General features: G+C 39.5%; 1 protein-coding gene across 1 annotated transcript in view; it reads left to right on the plus strand.

Annotated features, from left to right (window-relative positions):
* The first annotated feature begins 192 nt into the window (after positions 1–192).
* Positions 193–23,417, plus strand: part of LOC117206681 (bicaudal D-related protein homolog) — a 29,373-nt gene continuing 6,148 nt past the window's right edge. The window contains exons 1-2 of the mRNA XM_033446221.1: positions 193–2,569; positions 23,027–23,359. Of these exons, the coding sequence (XP_033302112.1) occupies positions 2,330–2,569; positions 23,027–23,359 (573 nt within the window). The 5' untranslated portion in view covers positions 193–2,329. The remainder of the gene's footprint in view (positions 2,570–23,026; positions 23,360–23,417) is intronic.

The raw sequence follows: 23,417 nt of genomic DNA on the forward strand, positions 1-23,417 counted from the left end.
AGCGGTAAACGTAGGAGGATCGTATGTTAAACACGATCCATAGATTTCGTGAGATCGAGTCAGGTGGCGGTTCGACCAGGTGGGTCAAGCAGTGGGGGTAACGCTGGTGGTGGGTACAGCCAAGGGAGAGGTTAGTATGCTTATAGAGGGAAAGGTCGGCAGGTCGATTGTCTTATGTTTTCGTATAAAATCCTGTCACACTGTATTTTTTCTTATTATCCCGCGTTTTATTTTCTTTCTATAGTCATTACAATGCGAAGAACAAGTGAATACTGAATACTATGCATACACGATGCGAGATAAACGTAAATTACTCGGAAGATAATCTAATGCGATAACGTAGCGTCGGTGGTGATACGAACGATCACAATCGAGATACATAATTACACAGAGGATCGAATTTAGCAGTGCGAGTGAACGTTTTCGTAGCGGAACGCGCCTGACCAGTCGAACGAATTACTTTCAGCCGAGGTCTCGGAGGTGGGAGGATCTCTACTTGGCTGAGAAGCACGGCGCACGATTCCGTAATATTTATTTTCTACTGGCGGCTAGTGAGTCACTACCTGGCCGACCACGGTGCGGCGAGCTGGTCGCCTCGTGTGTCCGTGTCCTTCTGCGCGTGCTTCTTGCAAACAGTGAGTTCACGGTGACGCTACGAGCCAGTCGAGATTGTCTTGTACAGAAGGATCTGCAAAGGATAACGAGAATAAAGGGGATTATTGGTGAAAAAGATCATTCTCCTTTCACGACGATCGTATCGATTCCACGGTGATCGTATCGTTTCCACATTGTCGCAATTCAAGACGGAACGGAATACAAAAGCATCATCGTCTCATTGAAATCGGTATCGTTCAAGTGTTAGGCAGAATATTCTGAACCACTGACGTCATATTTATCGAAGGACAACTGAAAACAAGTACAGCACTTGTTATGTCGCGAAGGTTATATCGATATTCGTAAAAATGGGTCGCAGAATACGATCGACAACAGACGCTAGTGTTCCTTGATATATCAGTCTAATGTCCAACATCGAGTTTCAGGATACTACGTTGAATCGTTGTAATTTTATTAGTAGTCGAATACGATTTGTGCATCGATCACTTATTTATGTACGTGTCGTAGTGAGCAGTGCGGCAATTTTTGCGTGTGTATCGTACCTGGAAACGATCGTGAGCAAGACGGTAGAGGGGTTACGTCCGTATGTTATACCCATGTTGGTCGTTTCGAAGCGTGGTTACATTGTTGACTTTCTATCGTAAAGTCAGGAATCGTTGCTGCCTCTACGTTCGCGTGTAATAACGAGGAAACGGAGCAGAACAACGGAATTAGTCCCGTAACAATTCACCTGGTTTTTTCACTCGTCGGAGAATGTCGCATTGACAATCGATTGACAATCGATCGACAAGCGATCAGTCGAATGTCGATCGATGCTAACCTAGGATTTAATCGCGGCATATCTCGCAAGGACTCTTTATTTTCAAATTATCTCGAAGTGAGTCGATCGTGCGAACGTGCATGTGTAGTGTGACGAATTGTGTATTGGCTACGATTTATGGAAGTATTCGAGAGCAATATACTCGTCAAAAGATTACGTCCGTGAGTGTGATCACAGCTGATCGTTCCTGATAGTGAGAGACTTTACTGATCGACGAGAGAACCTGTTTGGATTCCAACGTGCCGTGCACGAGTCGAGGCGAGGAAAAAGTGAACTTCTACACGGTCTTTATTTTTGCACACGTCGTTTATTTTATTTACAATATGCGAAGGTGAGCGGTATGACTCACGTTATTCAACTATGTTTTCGAAATTTTGAATCAGCGTGATATTCGCACAACGCGCATTCGAATATTTTTAACTTGAAGATAAGCTCTTAGTTATCAAAGCTTTTAATCGTATAGGAAGAAGCAGTTAAAGATCCCACTTTATATTTTATATATTTTGTTGAGGAGTCGATACAACCGATTTCAATTATCTGCATACCATACGCCAACGATTTTCTTCGATAAAAAATGAAGATTGAGCAAGCTTCAATGACATCGCTTTTCCAGTGAGATTTTAGATATGTATATACTACGTATTAATGTCAATCATCCGCGACACAAGTACCGCGTGGTACGCGACATTCAAACTACGTTACTTCTATTGGATTGCCCGTGTTGATTAGTGTGTATACCCGCATTTTGTGCATTACAAATGACTGTGACGTTGAGACGATCGGCCACTTGGTTTCGCGAGTGTCATCATTACGAACGACAATAAAAGTCACGCGTTGGCCTGACACGTGACATTCGATCGACAATTGGCGAGCGTGTAACGACTCGCTATCACGATGCTACCGAAAAAAGACGGCCATCCGGAGCCGTACGCTCTGGAGGATATGATATCCGACCTTCAAGCGCGACGAAATTCCCTAGACCAGGAGGACCTCGAGGATCCGGTGGAACTTCTAAAAAAACGCGACAAAGACCTTGTATTAGCCGCAGAATTGGGGAAAGCGCTTTTAGAAAGGAACCAGGAATTAACCAGACAGAGTGAAGCACTCACCGAGGAGTACTCTTCAAAATTAGAGGTAAGCTTTTATTTGAAGTTAAACGGTTATGTTTTTGGGTTTCTAGCCCCTCATTCTAGTTACTTTATTACTGTATCATGAAGTTATTATATTATTATAACACTAGATATACTTCGTCGTCAGTTTCGTTGTTAGGAAACGATATTGACTTAAATCTCGTTAATTTACCAACTGTAAAACGAATTGTTATATTGAATACGATATTACCAATAAAAATAAAGAAATTGTTGCGAAAACTACCAGAGATTCCTTTCTTGTATGTATGATACATTTCCATTGCGTTTCATGGAAGGAATTTTGTGTAATAAACAGCATAAGTTTATTAACTACTATATCGATTTGTGTTGCGAGAGATAAAGAAAGTATGTTATAATTGGGTACGATCAAGGTAGTCTGTTTAATCAAGAAAAAAGAAAATATAAAACGATAAAATCGTCGTCTCGCGATAGGTTCGTTTATATCGAAATCAATGTTATAGCTGAAAGTGATATGGCATAACAGTTCGTCGGAAGATTAACGGCACCGATTCGCATTGCGTAAGGGAAGGTTTTATTAGATTAATCGTGGAGGAGTGGTTTGCCTCTAGAGTTCTCATACAGACCGGTTACACACCGTTTCATTACACTGAAAGCTCGCATTAAGGGAGTCGCCGTATCATCTCGTATTAATAGAATAAAAAAAGCCTCTAACTGATCTATGAATAGTGTAGGTAGAGCTATAGGATGACTGTATGCCAGCACGCGCGTGAATCGTTGAAAAAAAACCTAATCAACTAGCTGTCCTTAGTCTAGGTCATTCTAAAATATGGTTATCTTTTCACAATTGTTCTTATCATAAAAGCTTTAACGCGTTTATTTTGTACGTCTCAGATCAGAAACTGCGCGTATTTTTACGATATGTTCATGATATCGTTAAAGCAAAAATCATGACGTTAAAAAAGAAAACTTCCATAATAAATAACAAAGCATATATGTACGTAAAATTTTACAATATGGTGGTAGATCCTGCTTGTTAGCATACAGGATGTTTACGCTATTAATTACTCAGTACTTTTCCCGTAGTTGGTAGATTTATGAGAAACGTGGCGGAAAACAAATTTTCATTATTTTTTATGCGCAATATAATGACTTGGAGGCTGAAGTACATATTTTTAAGATTTTATAACACTGCATATATATATATAAATAATAGTATTTTCTAACTGTACACAATAAATATACACATACATATTTATATTTATTGTTTATAGTTTGTATTGTTTATATTGTTTATAGTTTTGGATCAAGTTTTGTCTTGTCATAAGAAATGGTAAAATTGTTTCTGTCATAAAAGGCGACCTCCAAGAATCATCTATAAAAGAAAACAAAATATTTGGGATTGTGATGATAAAAATTCGATCAGTAACGAACATTTTATATTCATTTGTTTTGAATGGCATTCGAATATTTGCCGAAACAGTCAAGTGGATCGGTTAGGGTTGTTGGAGTAGTAGTTTATGGAGTAGTGGTAGTTTATTAGCGAGCGATTCGCATTGCGTGTGCTCATTCTCCTGCTGCAAGTTTTCATGACTTCTGCCGACTTTTCACAAGAATGAATCGAAACAAGGAAAGAAAAGAAAGGAGAAAAACGAAAAATGAAAGTCGAGGTGCAGGCTCGCGAGCGGATAAAACGTTTCTCCGCGGATTTCGCCGGAATCGGGCCACGGGGCACGACTCTGAATTTCAAATGCACTTTTAACGAGTGCCGTGCCGCGATGGAGATTCGAGATCGTGGCAGACGATAAATTTATCTGCGAAAACTAATGGCAACGCTGACATTGAGCGCAGCGTCATTCGTTGATAAACTTCTCTCCGTCACGTGTGCCGATTTCATTTTTCACCTTGTCGCGTCGCTTTCGCGTTCGGTGCGACGCATTTGTACCGCGATCAACGTGTTACTTTTCTCTTTCGACTGCCTGATATTGCTGCCACTGACAGCTATATAGGAATAAATAAAAAAAAAAATGATTTTACACAGTTTTACATCGCATCTGATAACTATAAAATCATGCAAAAACTTCCAATTTCTATTTAAAGTCTACGAAAGTTCGTTAACTGTACATTTGGTTATTGTAGCTTTTGTATATCTCTACTATTTTGTAGTGAAATATTCCATTTTCACAAAATTTGACATTAAAATGCAAAAATCGAGAATAACGTAGTTTTGTTAGCGTTTTCTTTCTCGTGTCCTTCGCGTTGTATTACACATTTTTATGTTTTATTTGTATATTATATCTAATCTTATTGAAAAATAATTTGTCATTTTCTTCCTCAAAAATTATATATATTTTTTATAAATATTTTATAAGTTTATAAGTTTAACTGTTGAGTTTTACATGTTACTAATAAGATTAATATCGTGTTCTATTTTACACTTGGTGCCTACAGAATAAGAATCCAAAATTTAAAAACCGTTATATTCGACTAACAGTATATTATACATGAAATCGTCGGGAATACCAGAATAAAATTTCCAGATTTTTCGCCGTTTTCATCGTTAATTTTGTTCGTTGCCGAGTCACTCTTATGTGTCACGTAACTTGCAACTTGTGAAAATATTATTAACAGCGCTCTGTTAAACGATGCTCGAGCAATCGGAATTTAAGGGAAAATCACGGAATCACTTGTTTGAAGCAGCGGAAAACACGCTAATCGCAATAATCACGAACCTTCCTGTACAGTATTTGTAATTCTACCTAACTGTTAGAGCATTCAACGCGATTTTAGATATACATATACGATGGCTTTCCATGTATGTTTTTGTATGGAAGTCTCACGCGAGATCATTACTACAAGTGGAATTTATATGCATTCGTAATATCGTCCTACAGCTTGGAAAGCGTAAAATTGAGATGTTCGAACCACGTAACTATATAAATCTTTTTCATTAGAATTATGTATTCCGCGAAAGATTATTGGGAGACTGCGGATATACAATGCATGCATAGAAAAAGAAACTGTTTATAGTTATATAAAATATGCACATATATGCACATATATAGGAAATAAAATGTAGCGGTTATTGTATTAACTTTTTCATGTGTGGTGATAACAACGTGTTGTCAAGTGCAGGCCGAATGTTAGCGATGTGTCCGATGAGACACTACCACATTGGTGTCACATTGGTGCAAGTCGATCGATTACATAAAATTTACAAATTTGAACTTTTTTACCAAAAGACACCGGCTACTGGTTAAAGTCGTTAGTAAATTTGTACGGACGTCAAAATGTTGGTATAATGAACATAAATAACGAATAAATTTACATTCAGATTAACTTATTGTGTAATTATTACTGGCAATAAAATTCTGACATTTGGTCTGTCTCAAAGTGCAAGAAACGTACCTTTAAATTTCATATTATAGGAAAAAAGAGAAATAAAACTTTGCACAATATAATTATTGGATTTACGAACAAGCATTCGCGTACTTATACGACCGCCACTGCATTTGCTATGATATTTGGAATCAATCTCTACTTAACTTCGATCTCTATTTATTTAATTATGATCGTAAAGACACGAATTTGTATACTATTGTATTAACGTTCAATTGTAGATGTTGTTTTTATTGTAAAAGACACAGAGTAGCTTGTCCGCATGTTGCGATGGCATGTAACTTGCCGACTTGGAGTAGACAGTCGTACGGTGGTGGACAGAAAGCCACGAAAGCGTGGAAACAAGTCACTTAGGTCTTAGGCAACGTAACGTCAAAGACAATGCCCGGCACCACGGTCTGCCTGCCCGCGTACCCGCTTCTTCGTCTATCTTTCCGCGTTTTGCCTGTCACCGTATTTTTGACCTCCGGAGAACACGCTATGAGCACGCTCCTGTGTTTCTCTTTTGTCTTTGGTTACAATGCTAGTTACACACGGTGCCTGGTTCACGCTTATAAACTGGGATTCAGTTCACTGGGTTACTTCAAACTTCGTCTGTTCGAGACTTGAAATTTTCGACCATTTGTTGAATACGAAAAGATTTTTTGGAAGGTTGTGCAATTAATGTACAGAGCGATTCGACACGAGGGAAATTGGTTTCGCCGAAATGCGTATTTCTTGGAGAATTTCTATCGAATGTTATATTTCTCTCTGCTCTGGGTTTCATTCAATTTCGCTGGAAGGAAAAATTCTGCCGAGCGAAAAACAAAACACGCGAACATTACGATTACTTGGGCGTTCGCGATTCTTTTTATATTGCAACCTGATGCATTCCAGAAATGATTGTGCTTTCTTTCGAACGAATTTACGTGTCTTCCGCCTTGCTACCGGATATAATTATGGCTTGCGTCATAGCCTTCGGCGAAGATGCATGGAATCGCGAAAGAAGCGACACATTCGAGAAAACGATATTTTGTCGGTGTTGCATCGTCACTTTGTTCGATAATTATACAAAGCTAGAACAGTATCGCGTCAAAGAGATATCGTCATCGATTGTATCGCGTCGTTAATACCCGCGTTATTGCCCGTCTATTCTCACTTCATTATGTTCACGTGCGATTCACATGAATGGATTATTTCTGAAATGAACGATACTGGAGTACATTCTTATCCGGTATCGTTAAGAAAATATCCATGAACGCGTAGGTTCTCTCCTTTTTTCTCCGGTTTTTGTTCGATTTACTCCGCGCTGCTTTCAACAATTTCACTTTCACGATGGACTTCTCGTTCATAAACGACGCACGACTATGCGTGAACTTGTTCAGATACACGTTGGTATAAGATGCGTGTGTGAATTGCAAGGACTCGCACGAAATAGTCACGACGAAGTCTTTGATCGAATGGTTACAATGTTTCGTTTCCGGTTACTTTAATTAAATCCGTTCATGTTACTTTTACAAGTTCGCGTATCCGGCGTTATCGCACATGTGGTGTATGCTTAAAAAGTTACGTAAAGCCTCTAGAAAGCATTTTAACAACGACCGATCGACGGTTTCCCCGACCAATCCACCTCCAACTCGTCCGCCAGCTGTTTCTTTCATTCCATTGTATCGTGGTTTGTTATACCCTCGCATGAATTATGCAGAATCGAGTGGCAACTAAACGGTTGTTCGATTGTGTGTTATCCTTTTGGGACGATCGGTCGATGGCATCGACGCGTTGCGAAATATCCGATTATTTAATAATAATGCTTTCGGAACGTTCAATGGTAACCCTTCCGCGGTCGAACAACGAAAAATAGTATGGTAATCGAGGGAAAAGTAGTTTAATAGCGAAAACGGACAATGGATTTACGCGTACAGGCGTTGAAACGGAGCTACTCACAATTAGACATGGAAGAGTTTTGAAATTATGAAATTCAAATGTCGTTAATTTATCGGCGATTAGACTTTAAAAAACGTCGATTAGGAATGAATGTTTCTATCATTAGGAATTTGACCTGTGTTTTTACAGGAGTTAACGAGACAAAGGACCGTGAGTTCCGTTTAAAGATTCTAATTAATATTCGCGTGGCATAATCTTGTAATGCACGCTTGCTTCATTTACAACTACGAATGATGTGTAATGATGTAGTGTTAATGTTCAATGTTACGGAAATAATTATTCTTTATATGCAATAACGAGATGCTATTTCGGTTTTGTGTTTTACACAATTTTTTAATTTAATTCTATAGTTCCATATCTATGCTGGAGTAACTGTGAAAATGAGTTAAATTAGAGTTTAGTTCGTTGAATGGTATAATTTTATTAATGCAAATCTTTTGAAAGATATTCAAATTAAATATTGATTAGTTCTAGGCTTTTTATAACATGAAATTATCAGAAAATTATAAAGAAGTACTATGTTTTAAAAATAAGTAAGATAAAATCGAGCGAAGAATACAATACCGCAGTATAGTATTTCAGAGTTTTAAAACACTTTAAAAACTGTACTGTCGCTGTTCGATCTCCGGATCACAAGATTTCTCGATATTATACTTCGTTAGAGACTAATGAGAGTATGAATTGAACGCAATTGGATGATTATCGGAAGAAGTAGAACCGTTCGTAGGAATACTTTACACACGTAAAGCTATCAAAAATGTTATACAATAACAGAAAGCTATTCGTAGTTTCAAATTTCGAAACATTCGACAAAACTGGAAAGTGTATTTTAAAAAGAAACTACAGACCTAAGAGTTTTAAAAAATTTCGTTGAATTATCTTATTAAATATATTACAAGAAAGCTGCAATACTGCGAAACATTCGTCACATGTCTAATAACAGAGAGCTATTTCAAATTGTCTATTTAAAGAAAATTCAGAGTAGCTGAAACGCTTATTTAAAAAAGAGGGCGATGAACCCAAGAGGTTCCAAGGACTTCGGTATCACTGATCCAAATTTACCGAGCTTTTGATGCACTGTTAACAGATGCCGAAAGAAGAAGTGGGTTAAAGTAGCAATGAGATCGAGCCGCTACGTTTGCCTCTCGTTATTGTATAATTGGTAGTCTGAAAGCGGCGGTAGAATAATCGCGGCACCGTGTCGGCAATAAAAAGCGGCACTTACACGGTTGGCACAGCCGAGATCTAGAAAGCCGAGATTCCACGGGCTCCTCGCAGCCGGTGACCTGGGAATTTCGAGCGCGTGAATTACGCGATCTGCCCATTTGCTCGTGGCGCGATTCTGTTTATTAAAAATTCATTAACCTCGCGATAATTAGCCGCGGGATACGCACCATCGTTCTGCTAACCATTGGCGTATCCCTATTATCGTTCGTGTCAGAAATTTGTTATCCCAGTGTTCTTCTTTTCACGTTAATGATACGTAGAGAATAAACAGTTGGATAAAGTGTTGGTATAGCATTGGCAGATGTCGTGAGAACGAAACGTGTATTTCGTAACAATGTTGTTCAACTGTTACTCAATTTGTCTAGGTTCTCGATCGTTGGCAGAAATTATTAACTTGGGAGCAACGTAATCCTGCACTGGTAAACGTTACAAATAATTCAATCGTGCATCGTAACGCAATTAGCTTTATTGTCTTACGATTCGATGAGAGATTTCAATGGTTCATTATACAATTTCTTAGGAATCCTTGTGAGAAAGTGCGAATGCAATTGAGGTTGGCCCGCGCCTATGATGCGAAATTTCTGTCGGACCACTATTATGCCGCTAATATTTGTATGAAAGTGCATCGTGAGATCGCGGTTAGGCGATTATAAGGGGATCCAGCGTTGCTACGCCTTTCCCTCTAAATATTTATCGTATTTACTTCCAGAGCTTGACGTGCTTTCCTTTGTCGAGCGGGTCAGATACGAAACAATATTCGCCGCTTTTTAGAATCGCTTTCTCAGCTACGTTAATACGGTTACCTGTGTTATCTCAATACGGTATTTGGATTCCCGCGGCGGTTCTTAGTCAAAATGACCCGTGGAAAATTCTTTTTTCCACAAAGGGATACCTTTTCTGAGTTCTACGAATTTGGTGAGCAGATCGTGGACTACCTGCTTTTTCGTTTCCAGACATTCGACGCAGCAGAGATAACTAAAGAAATCATTGAGAATATTAGCAACAGAATTCCAAGATTCAGCCGAGTATACAATCGACGCAAAAGTGTGATTTCAAAAGGCGGATACAGTTTTCACGAAGAAGAAGAAGAATATCTGTGCGTGTTACAATGACGTGTTCCCAGCACAGGCAGGACTAATTGCCATAGAACGAGCAGTCGCTTTTGCGACGGTGTGATTCGAAGACTAGGAGAATGCGAAGCAGACCGGAAGTCCGCTAAAAAGCAAACCGTTATTTCAAAGGAACGTTCTACCCTCTTTCCTCGGCTTGTTTACCTACCAACGCATTAAAGGGAACACGAACCATACGACAACCTAGCAAACGAACCTAGCAAATTTCGCGAATTCGTTGCAAGCATCGAAAAATGCATACTCCTGGTCCGACGCGCGGAATTCGCGTTTTGCAACGAAGCAAACGTTCTTTAGCTCGAGTTTCCGGCCGTAGGTAAGAGCGTAACTGTATAGGGAAAGTTTTTAACAACACCACACGGAAACTCGAGTCAGAAGGGTACTCGTGTTTTCAACTGCTCGTTCTGAACGAGCGCCGGCGTGTGCCACAGGGCCGTCCCGAGGAAACGAGCAACTAGTCGAAACGATCAACTAGTAAAACAACAAGTATTTTCTCTTAAGAAACAATCACGAGCACCGTTCCAATCGGCTAATCGTTACGACATTAAATCTTTGTTACGAACTCCAAGAGATTTCGTCGAAATACCATTAAAATGGATGTCACGCGATCGCTAGATAAACGTTAGATGCCGTAAGCCTTGTACTAAGTCGTAGATTCTTCCACTTTTTTGGTTCCTTTATTGTACAGAGTTGATACTTTATCGCGAACGGATACGACTTACACCCGTTGGATCATAAAGCCACGATATTATACTTCGTTGAGTACGAACGAGGATACAAATTGAACGGAATTGGTGTGCAAGAAAGGAAACGGTTCGTTGAGACACCCTACGGGTAGGTGAAATTAAAAGAGCGGAAAGAAGAGACGTTGGAAGAAGTTCAGCGCGGTTTGTCACGAAACAGGCTAGTTAAGAGCTTCTGTACCGTTAGTCGGAAACTCCGATTGTTTGTTTTCAATTTTATTACACCTCGTTCGTTATCTTTCCCCATTGTTCTGCCAGTTTCTCGGCGGCTGGTGCTCGTAGAGGCCGGAGAACGAGCATCCTCGTACGAGCGAACATGCGTGGCTGCGAGTCTGTTCCACGAACGATTTACTTGCAAACGAGTCGAGATGCAGTGAAATTGATTTGACGGTGAACCTGTACCGAGCCACTTCCAAATGTACCGTGACGCTTTAACAAGGTAACTGCACGGTTCTGGAGATAGCTCGCGAAGATGACTATACCTGCTCGATGGGTCGATGCTTTCTTCCCTAGGATTCAGGCGACTGGATTTTATGGATTTCCTGTTATTTCAGGTCTGGAGTTTTATCGATGTTCAGGATCATAGTCGTCGTTAACTAGGTCGACGCGTAGGCTTCAGGTATATGAAACTGAAGTTTAGGGAAAGTAAATTCCACCTCGTGCCAATTTGAGAAATTCCAGTGTTTCATTTCAGTTGTTCTAGTTATGTATTTGTCGGGTTAGCACTGGGAGTAGGATTGTGGGCGTCAAATGAATCTTCACGGGAATTAGCCATTGATGCGATACAACACAGATGTAATGGGGTTGTTACAGTCTTGACAATTAATCACGGCGATTAGGCACTCGCGAAGCTAGTGACAATGGCCTCAGGTTCGATAACGAATCCGCGGTCAACGGGATGATAGATGTACGTTCTCACAAAATCTAAGTCTGACTCTTTGTTAGCAAAACGTGAAATAATCACTGATCGCAAAGACGTTACTCTTTTAGTCGATGAGGTTGCAAGAGAGAATGACTTCCCGTCGCGATGATGTTCCAGAGGAAAACTACGATGGGGTGTGTCTAAGGACACGAGATCATCGGATTCGTCGGGGATAGCCTTCGTTCAGAAAGTGAGGGAAATTGACGTTGCTGTTAATTGGTCAATTTCCACGTTGGTGACTAGAAAAGGATGCTAGCCGCCCTTGAGGGAAAGTTGCTAGCGGAAGCGTTGTTCGCGAGAAAAATAGATTTCTCCGATCTTCCCATAGTTGGGACAACGACTGCTTGTCCGTTTGAAGAACAATTAATTAACAAAATCCTAAGGTTTATAGCGGATCCTCAGGCTAGCTGAACTTGTGCTGTGTAGGTGTCTTTCTCTTTCTTGCTCTTTTCCCTTTCTGACCATTCCCCCACTCTCTCTCTCTCTCTTTCCTTTATGCACTCCTTTACTAATTCCTTTTTTGATTCTAGGGCTTTCTCTTCGTACCTCGCTGCTCTTTTTAATGCTTTTTCTTTCATTTCTATTAATTTGCATTCCTCTATCAGTATATAGTTTGGGTTATCGCATTTATATATGCAAAAATTAAAAGCTACCTAACCGAGATTCGTGTTTTTACTAACTTCTAACTTCGTAATTGCAAGAGTCTCTGATTAAGGCACGATCCGGTTAACACAATCGCGAAACTCGATGGATGCACTGGATTATTTTTAAACTTAAAAAGGCGAAGATAGAAATTCTTTTAAATGGGACTGCGAAGTGGCACTTAATTATCGCACCGTGTCTCTGGCGAATCACCTTTTTTCCTTCCGTGATTATTCTACGCCAATTCAATTGTGCACGGTCTATGCGAATTTTACGACAGGGAAAATTTCGTGGCTACGTGCTTGGATCGTCGGTTTTTCCTTCGTTCTCATAATACTCGTACGGCCACCGTGCGTGCGTGAAGTGCGTGCATGAAGTGCGTGCACTCTCACCTGTCGGTGTCGGATAACGATTTGAAACGGGAGATCGGGTACGCTCGTTTCTCGAGACGCGGTTTACCGCTTAAGGGACCATTGTAAAATAAAATATTCATTTTTCTTGGTGGCAATATCGATCCGGCTCGTGACTGTTTCCTTATTTCCCACGATTTCAGTCGATGGCGTCGATAGATGAGCAGATCGCGTGCGAAAGAATTTTAGATCATTCACAGTTTCCACAGAGGAACACATTTTTTTCTCTCTTTGCTATTATTATCACATTGATTATTTCGTTTTATTTCAGCGGCTGATCGATTTACTTATGATCAAGTACTAATGCTACGTTAGAATCTAAGAAGCATCAGATGTCGTCTAGCATCTTCTTCTAGACGATATTTCACGCCATCGTCATCGTCCAATATCTCAAATTCAACGCGATCGTGGATCCCACTCACTTTAATAAGCCGCATTATTTAATTAAACTAGCGTTTAATCGTTATCGCTATCGAAGTTGCCGTAAGATTTTAAGCTTCGATTGGTCGAGGCACACGTCATGCGACGAATCGACCGAGTCGATAAGATAAAACGTTTGGCAAACACTCGAACTTAGTCGCATCGTGGCAGCCTTGATACATTTCGAAAGGTGCACGAACCGCAAACTTCTTGTTACTCAACATCGCTTTAATTGCTGGTGAGTCACATAAGTTTTGTAAACAATAATAGTAGCCATGAAACGACGGTAACTGTCGCTGACACGATTGCGACACCGGCCTCCTTTTGGTTTGTCGTAATCGGCCGCTAATCTCATTAATCGTGTACTTGGCTAGCTACTTTCGCAGATTCTACAGATAATCGGCAGCCTTGTTTTCTACTTAGTTACGCGATTTCCCCTTACAGAACGTGTGATTCCGCGTTCTCAAACGAGTTTCGATCATCGATCTGAATTACGCTAACGGAGCAGACATACGCGTCCTTTACCAGCGTTTCGCGCAACTTCTACGGGAACGTTCATTTAGTACAATAATTACTTAATATCAGCCTCGATTTGCAGCGCAGATTGTTGCTATGAATTCACTACCGTTCAAGATAACCATTAATAACGCATTGTGTTCGCGTTCCCGCACTGATCTCCTGATCTACTTTCTTTCGGTACAAAACGCAGTTTTCCTTAAAACCGAACCGATACAAAGATAGTCTTATCGCCTATAATTTCAACCAGTTTCTAGATATACCAGTTTCTAGTTTCTAGGTACGTTCTTAGCTTTCAGATACCTATTCGCTGATAGTTAGAGCGAGATATATCGATACGAGACGAACGTAATCTCCCGAAACCATTCTGGCGATACAGTTTTCTAGCTGGTTCCAACTTCCAGTGAAATCGCGAAATGTCTCGTTAGGACACGTAGCAGATTTTATTATGGTTCGTCACAGTAGATTGAATATTCGATCGTGTAAACGGCCCCGAATCGTTCCACCTTGGAGCTGGCAACGACAACCAATCGCGGAATCGAGCTAAAGCTGTCGCTTACGTAAAACGATAACGCGATGTCGAAGTTGGTGAACCCGTTATTCGGTACATTGTGCGCGAAATTAAATAACACAACGGATCGAGCGTGTTAGATTATCGAATGTCGATGGAGTAATCGTGACGCTCGACGCATCGCACCTGGTTAGGTGTTCACGTGGCTCTAATTACACAACGCGTTTACGTTCGAGAATATATCGGTTCGTTTCTTACCGCTGCGAAAAATATCATATAGTGTTATCAAATAATGTTCCTTGTCCGCTCGAATTCTGCTAGAAGCTTAAGCAAGAACCTGATGGAAGAGCATCGAATAAGAACCTCGAGCAAGAACTTTGGAAATCAGAGGCAAATGCAATCGAACAAGAATCACGCTTCGATCCAATTAGCTCTTTCCATGATGAAGCGATATTCTGACCGTAATAGGCCCGGAGAAATTACACAACGCTTTTACGCCGATCGCCACGGGTTTCCTTTGCTCTCGTCCACGTTAATGCTTATGGACGTATCCGGCTTTGCTGTTACCTGATCGCCATTGGTACGTGAAAACCGCAAGGATCTCAAAGTCAAACTTTTTCATTGATTAAAGTTCTTTGTTAGAGGCGAAAATTATTCATTATAGTATTCAATGAATAGAGTCCAAAAATAACAACTTTGAAATTAGAAAACTTTCCAAATTCAACTAAGCTCGCTTGATTAAAAGCTGAACAGTCAGTGATGTAACATCTTGCGAATGTAAAGTTGTGTGCAGAGTTCAGTGTAACTCTCGAACGAACAAAGAGTTTTTTAAATTCAAAATTGACATTCATTGGCTATACTAGAAAACATTTCTAGCAGCGTAAAACGAACTTTAGCCTTTTACGCTAAGACTCATATGCATCTGTAAGAAACATATATCTAATTGGTCAGGTTATTCGATTGACAAACTCTGTAAAAATTTCCGTAGAATAAACTGGTTACACCAGTACGCAAATTACATATATAAAATTGCATATAAATTGACAAATCATACGTCGAATATATAAGTAATTTTAATATACATATACATATATTTAATATATATATTTACATTCTGCACATTCCGTTTCGACATAACAGGTCAAAACAGGTGATCATAGAGGTGAAAGGAATACGATAAATTCTTAAAACAATATATATGTACACACCATGATATAATACTCTTTTTATATTGTATATTTATAATTTTTAAAACGAATAAATAGTATATTTAGTATCATTATATACGTGGTATATTTAAAACTTTCAAAATGGTACATTTACCTACCTATACCATAATCTAGTTCTTTTTGTTACATTAATCCACCGTCTGGAGCAGGTCGCGTAATACGCGGATGGACTTTGGTTGTTGCAATAGTATACGATCATTGCCTGGCTCGTCACGGGCCATTGCCTCTCTATTACGAGCCTCCCTACTTCTCCTCCTTTTCCTTCTCTGAGAAGGTTCACCTCGCATAATCGTTTTCTTCTGAGGGAAAGTGAACGAGGAACGGTGCGGCGCAACGCCAAAAGCCGAGCCGAGGCGAGCGCAATGCGTCACCGCGAAGTGCAATGCCAATTAAAACGGCCATTATCGCGATCTTTTCGTTTCTTTTTTATTCCCGAACATTCGCTACACCCGCCAATCATGAAACACGTGCACCATTTCTTTTGATAAACTGTGACTTATACCTGTGGCATGCGCCAGGAAACCCGTTAGATAATACTTATTCGATTAGCTGCGCACGAATCAAGACCTGTTTATCGGCAATTGTTTATTTATAAAAGCGGTTTATGGAAAAGTGTAATAAATGTATCGAGTGAAAAAGTGGTGCAAGTGACAAGATATTTTTTGTAGAAAAATTGTGGGTCAAGTCGAACTCTGCTAAAGAAATATGTATGCTTTGGAATATTTAAATATATTAATACGTGTCGCGACCTCCTTTTATAATAGCTAAGCAACCAATGATCCTGTCTCTCCCTTATGCAACAGAAAAAAAAAATTGTAACAAGGTAAAGAGAAGATCCGAAAAATAAGTATTTCTTCGGAACATGATTGTAACTTAATATTTAATTACGGCGTTAAAAATGTTCAATTTGAGATTCCTTCGGGATCGCTATTTGACTGAATCCAGGCTATAGATACGCATAAATAGACTGCGGATTTTTATGCATTTATGTAAAATAGATACGAAAATGCACAGGATGCATGTAATGTTAAAAAAGAATATATGTAAAGTAGAATAGAGTTAATCCTCGAACAATGCTATGGACACAGACACTCAGAGTAGACGAAAATCCGCGTATAATTTCTGAGTCTCAAAAAAACTTAACTCTGTATGTACGTACATGTACAATATAATAATCTGTTGTTGACTGAAAGCTTTATTCTGCATATTACATACATGCGTTATTACTGTATTCTTATAATAAGATAAATTAGAGAGAAGAAAATGTTATTAAAAAAATTACGTAAATATAAGAGAGAGAAAATACGTACACGTATTATTTATTATATTATTTATAGATATATCGTATTTATACTGCGATGATGTGACGATTGGCACACGACTGATCTCACGACCGCGGCAATGATATGGGAACAGTCTGTTCGATCGTCTGTTAACAACAGCGATTCGCTTTTTTCTTCAACACCTCTTCGTTAGCCGTCTAATTCGTTACAAAGTCACGTTTTACTACGCGGATTACATACATAGTATGTGTGTCATCCCGGAAACTTTTACAATATTGATCGAGAAAACAATCCGCGTATAAGCAAACTTTTCGCGTTGCTCGAGGACCAACTGTACTCTGCTTACATTAGATGAAACAATTTTTTATTGGATCTCTAATTTTTTAGATGCCTTCGTAACTTTGCATGAAAATCTGCAGTCTACTATTAAAGATTTCAAAATTCGCGAGATAATCGTCCCCCGTATTTATCTCGTTTTTGGAAAACACGTAGTTATGCCGCTCTTTCACCGAGCAAATTATAGTATTCTCGAATAATAGTCGTGAAAATAATCGTCCTGAAAAGTGAACGAAGAGTAGTTGGCAGTTGAAGCTATTAAGACGTTTCTTTCCTTCTGTAATTAAGACGCGATTATGACACTATGATTCGTTTCGTTTAACGATTGCGTCGTAATTATGTCGCACAGTCTCTGTGATTACATTAGGTAGTTCTTGTCTTTTATTTAACGATACAGCGGATCCATGAAAGGCGGAATGAAGGATCCTTCGTCGCAGGAAATAAATTTGCGCGAAGGTTCTTACTCGTGTGATTAAATTAGACGCGGCACGAAGATCGACTCGGCAACGAGGAAGGAAATACGCGCATTGCCATACATTGTAAAACACTCGTCATTTCGTTTTCGCAATTGGCGGATCGTTAGAGCTCGTTAATGAGAACAAATAGGCGTATACTTCAACTTTTAAAACTTTTTGCTGTAGAAATTAGTCGAAGTGGAAATTGTAAGAAAGTCGCAACGAAAAAAGTCGGATTTTATGGTATATGACTGTGTATACGGAGGAAAATGATGTTCGTTCCATATCAAAGAAACAGGTATGCAATGTTCGTAGTCAGAGCGGTATCACGCGGTTGGACAGAGAAATGATAAATCGAAGATCCGCGTCCATACGTACCAGTCACTGTTCACTCCGCTTCCTTGTTTCGGTTACTTCCCTTTCTATCGGGCGGATGTCTGTTTCTTCGAGCAGAAAGTGACAGGAGCTCAGCCATTAAATTAGAAGTCCGATAAAGTGTGCCGGAAGATGTATTGCTGGTCACGGCTGTATAATTAGAATAATCTGCTTGTCGTGGATGGTTTTCCCTTTAACGGGAGGAAACGTTATTATGCATGTTCCGAGAAACAGGATTCATCGAGCGAGCTATATCGGTTGATGTAGTCATGAGAAATTGAAATTCAGATTTTTCGTTTGCCAAATCACATTGCTTTAATCGATCGAACTGTCTAGTAGGATGAAAGATTCTCTTTAAGCTTGTGATATACGAGTATGGTATACGTATAAAAGTTTTACATCCGCTTTACGTTTCGATCAATAGCATTTCTCAGATATTGAAAATATTTCGTAACAGATCTAACGTCTGTAATAGACAGAAACTTTTTTCAAATCCGTTGCGAATTAATTCTGTGTCTTGATGAAAGTATTTCGCTACGTACATGTCATGATGTAGCAACGACCATTAACGACGACATTAGCTTCGATGTTGAAAGAGCACAGGAATAAACGAGAATGGAACATCGAACGTGATTCGTGACTCAATCGATATTTGGACCTTTTCACGTTTTTACAATTGAATACCGTCTGCAATTATGCACCCCCATTTGCTCATGAATACGTATGTGTAGTTTGTAACCGAACTGGGATCGGATATAATTGTAATCGAACTGGGATCGAATATAATTGTAATCGAATTGGGGTCGAACTTAATTATAATCGAGCTTGATTTTAACTAGAATTAACAGATGCTTCGATCCATAAGAAGGATCATTAACGTTTACTTATCGATGATTCATCCTATCCGATAGATAGCGAAACAGGTTGAGTCCGGTATGAATAGCAATGTTATCGTTATCTACGTTGCGAAGGATTGCACACGAATAAATTTCTGTTGAAAAGTGTAATTTGAATCGAATAGTTACATTCAAACACAAATCTTCAAATTGAAATCTCGATTTTCAAATTTACCTCCTAAAATCCCCGACATGATCAAATTTCATTCTATATTAATTTTGTTTTATTATTATTGTCCCGTAATAACTTCTTTACTTAATTGATTTCAAAGACATAGACAAGCAAGATGTATCGAAGCGAATGTTTACCCATCGTACCAGACACGTGATCTCTCTTTAGATTACATACAAGATTTTCCTAATTCAGAAATTTACATTTAAATCCAATCAATGTATGCTGAACTTTGAAATAGGACTAATTGTGAGTATTACAAAAACTCGAGAAGCTTAGATACAGTCCTGGGAGATCAAACGCGAGAAATCGCACATTCTATGTGGACGCAAAGGTCGATGAGGTGTCAGAAATGATGTTTTCTGAAATATACCGATGTGGGAGCTAGCTGGTAGCGTCATGGATAGCGAAACCACCGCAATCGGAGTAACAGTCGTGTTGGAGAACGGGTTGGAGATTCGTGACTCATGGATCTCCGCTAGTCGCCTTCGACCATGTTATGTACCTTATGGAAAAAGCGTACACGCGCGTTTCTTGTTCTTCCTGTATGCATCACACGCGTATTTGCCTTTCTGGTTTTTGTCCGTAGCCCCGTGTGTCTCGTCCCTTGTGCCGTATCCTCCACGTACACCTTCCTCGTTTTTTTCACTTGTCGTTTTTTCCCTCTCTTTGTGCACACACCTTAAGGAGTTTAACCACCTTGAGGTGGATATAATCGGTAGGGCTTCAAATTAGCCGACGTTTAAGTTAAAATCGGCGAAGACAAAGGCTGTTTCGTAGCCTTTTTGATAAACGTATCGGCACAATAAAATGTCAGGCATTGTTAGTCTTTAATAGGCATTGTTGGAGAGGCATTGAAAGTGACGTGACTGCATTATGCTTTCTATAGAAATGTTTGAAATACTCGCGAAATTTCCAGATACCTCGGTCGTGTGAAATTGCGTTACTCGTTGAATTAATTTGTTGCTCAATTGCAAACAAATATCGAGGAAATGTTTCACAACCGTCGAAGCCACGTAACTTTAATTTTTCATTTTTCATTTTTCATAATATATCAGCGCTTCGTTTTTACAGATTCAACTCGCACACACGCGAGATATACGATTATTATTTCGCGTCTTTTATTGATGCATAATTTTTACCTTTTCGCGGACTTGGTCTTGCCACTTGTAGACTTATATGTATATACTATATAATATATCGAGTTAAGAAAATCGCAATTTTCTCGTTCTCCTCGTGCTCTGTCTTTGTCTTTCTTCATTCAACTTAAACGTCGTTACGTATTTCGTAACAGTCTGTACGATACAACTTTACCTGAAAGCTAAAAGATACACACATATAAAAAAAGAAACAGTACAAAGATAACAATCACGTATCCATTGATAATTCTTTATCCAGTGGTTAATTTAATTTCAAATTCTTTCTGCTTTTCCCCTCTTTCTCTCGCCTTTTACGAGACACGTAATTACGATCCTAATAAAGAAAATTAGCGTTAATTCGAGGATCGAATCGTTAGTGGTCGACGATTTTCGAGCGATCGAGCGACCACGAGCCTTTGGCTGCGTCGACGATCGGTCGATGAGTAACCACGGGAAACCAAGGCCGTACTTACCTTCTAGCTCGATAAACTCCACCAACATCGAACCGTGTGATCGTTGTGTGCGGGCCTGTATTACAGCTGCTTTTTCATTCGGTACCTCGCAAATACATCGCAATTCGTACCGCAAAACTCTATATTAGCGTTGCGTGAACGCATTCAAATTAAAATTCTGGCATTCCCCCGTGAATCGAACGTTCCAGGCATTTGCCATTCGTTGGCTTTATTCTTGGACGAGCTTCACGATAACAGATGCGGGATCCAGCACGACCAATTATTTTCTAGCCTCGCGATTTCGTGATTTATAACTGCAGGGATCAGTCGTAATGTGCCGCGTCCAATTATACGTAATCGTTATCGAGTGGAATGTATTCATTCAAAAGCGATCGATAAATCAGACCACGCTTCATGATAATGAAAATATGTCGAATGATTTTGATTATAACGAGACTACGAAAATTAAGCGCTTAAGCATTGAATTAAAAGAGGTAGATATAACTAGCTCATTAACTGATTCGTAATTGTCGAAGAGAGAGTCCAAAGCGAAGCTCAGACGTTTATAATTTACAAGGGAATTTTTTACGGATATGTACACTGATTATGAATAAATTATGATGAAAATTATCGATATGTTAGAATTATTCGTGCCGAAGCGTTCGCGTGATGGTCGATTAGCGGAATGAATGAATTTTTCTGTCGTTTCCCGGAAACCGATTCAACGAATTAAAAAGAAAGAGCGTGTAATTAACTATAAACTAGATGATCTTGTCTGTAGTCTTCCTACACGCATTAATGAGAAACCATTGTCTCTCATTAATTCTTTAAGTACGTGTACATTTTCATAAATTGCCTCCTTCAAACGCAGAAAGGTAGCAAAGATAAATGCGGTATCAGACGAAGTCGTTAATAAATGATATCCGTACTTCAAATTCGATTCCAATTTTTGATATCGCTTTTGGCAATATCGACGACGATCGTATCGAAAGGATTAATCGCGGATAATAATAAATTGAAGGAGCCAGCGTGCATGTTTTCAATTTCAACGGATGATGAAACTCGTGTAGGAGCTTTGGCGTTCTTACGAAACACCCAAACATTATCCTTTCACCGGATCTTGTTAGGTCTTGAGGATCAGCGTCATCATTGAACCTGAGAGAAGTAGGCGAGCGTCGCGTCGACTCCGGTGAGTCACCGCGTGCCTTTTTAAAATTCGTCCAACGATGCCAAGTCGGTGAAACGAGGTGACAATTTCGAGAAAGGAGACTCGACGACAGAATCCTGTTTTTCGATATTCTAGTCAGGGACGTTTGCGGTAGCCTTCGTTCGTAGGTCGATCACGACGCTTCGAGGTCGAAGGTAACCAAGCGATTCAAGTTGCTGATTTTACAAACATCGTTGAGGTAGACCGCCGCTCTTTTCTCTGCAGTTCGTTCTTGACTCTTCTGTTTTTATTATTCAATAGCGCTGAGGCTTTCTTGCCATGATCGTTTGTTAGGCATATTTCTCACCGTTATTACATCGATCAGACTGCGTGAATAAACATCCACTTTCATGGATACCGAGAAAGTATAGTATTCTCCGTTCGGATATACTTTCGAAACTAAATATTCCGTTCGAGATCATACGATACGCATACCGAAGATTTGGAGAAACATCACGATAAAATCTCTGACCTATGAAAAGTATAGGATAAAGTCGAACTCGACTCGATACTGTATTTCATTTTATTCTTTCCGAGCTTATAAATTTAATATCCTATAAAATATATTCTTTTGCGTTGTAACTTAATTTAATAGAAATATGGCAATACATACACGCAATTAATTACAAAAATATAGTCAAAGAGTTAATATTTTTGAAAGTAATTTACCGAGTATGAATTACACAGGGCAAAATGTTAAATGCTACACGAACTGCAAAAAGTTAGTCGAAAAACTTCCGATGTTTCCAAATATTGAAACATTAGATATCGTCACTACCTTATGTTGACTAAAGATTATCATTATCATGGTGAAATATTTGTACAGTTTTTCTATTAGATAAGAACAGATCTTACGTACCATTTGCTATATTTATCTCATTTTCGGAAAAACATGCCTTTTATTTACCTATTTTTTCTCTCTACAAATTCTTCACATATGTATATTTGAGATCATTTGGATATACAGACAAACACAGTCGAGTGTTTCGACACGTGCCGGGAAGAAAAGTTTCGACATCGAAACACGCGACAGCCTGTTAATTGGCTTTCATCGATCTCGTATAATAGTCTTAACGTTCCCGCTGTTTGTTGTCATAGAGTCTGGAACAAGAGAGGCACCTGCTTCGTCGACGGTTAGAGGAAGCCAGGAGCGAGAACGAAGCGAGAACCTTGGAGCTCCAGGCGGACGTGGAAACATTGAGGAGTCAGCTAGAAGAACAAAATGAACGAGCTAGAAGAGCGGAACGGGACCAGGCGACGCTTGTCGCGGAGCTCACCGCACAAAATACGAGGCTGGCCGATCAGCTGAGAGAAGCCGCGAAGCAGGAAGAGCAATTGCTCATCGAGGTCAAGGTGCTCAGGGAAAAGTGTGCCCTCAGAAGTACCACGCTCCAGGATCACGTCAGTAGCCTGGAGGTTCTCAGGGACGAGGTAAATTAGTAGTTTCCGAGAGCAGCGCATTGAGCCACGTTCAGGTTAGCCGAGTTAC

The sequence above is a fragment of the Bombus bifarius genome, unplaced genomic scaffold (genome assembly GCF_011952205.1).
Source record: "Bombus bifarius isolate JDL3187 unplaced genomic scaffold, Bbif_JDL3187 scf7180000008008, whole genome shotgun sequence".
Taxonomy (NCBI): Eukaryota; Metazoa; Arthropoda; class Insecta; order Hymenoptera; family Apidae; genus Bombus; species Bombus bifarius.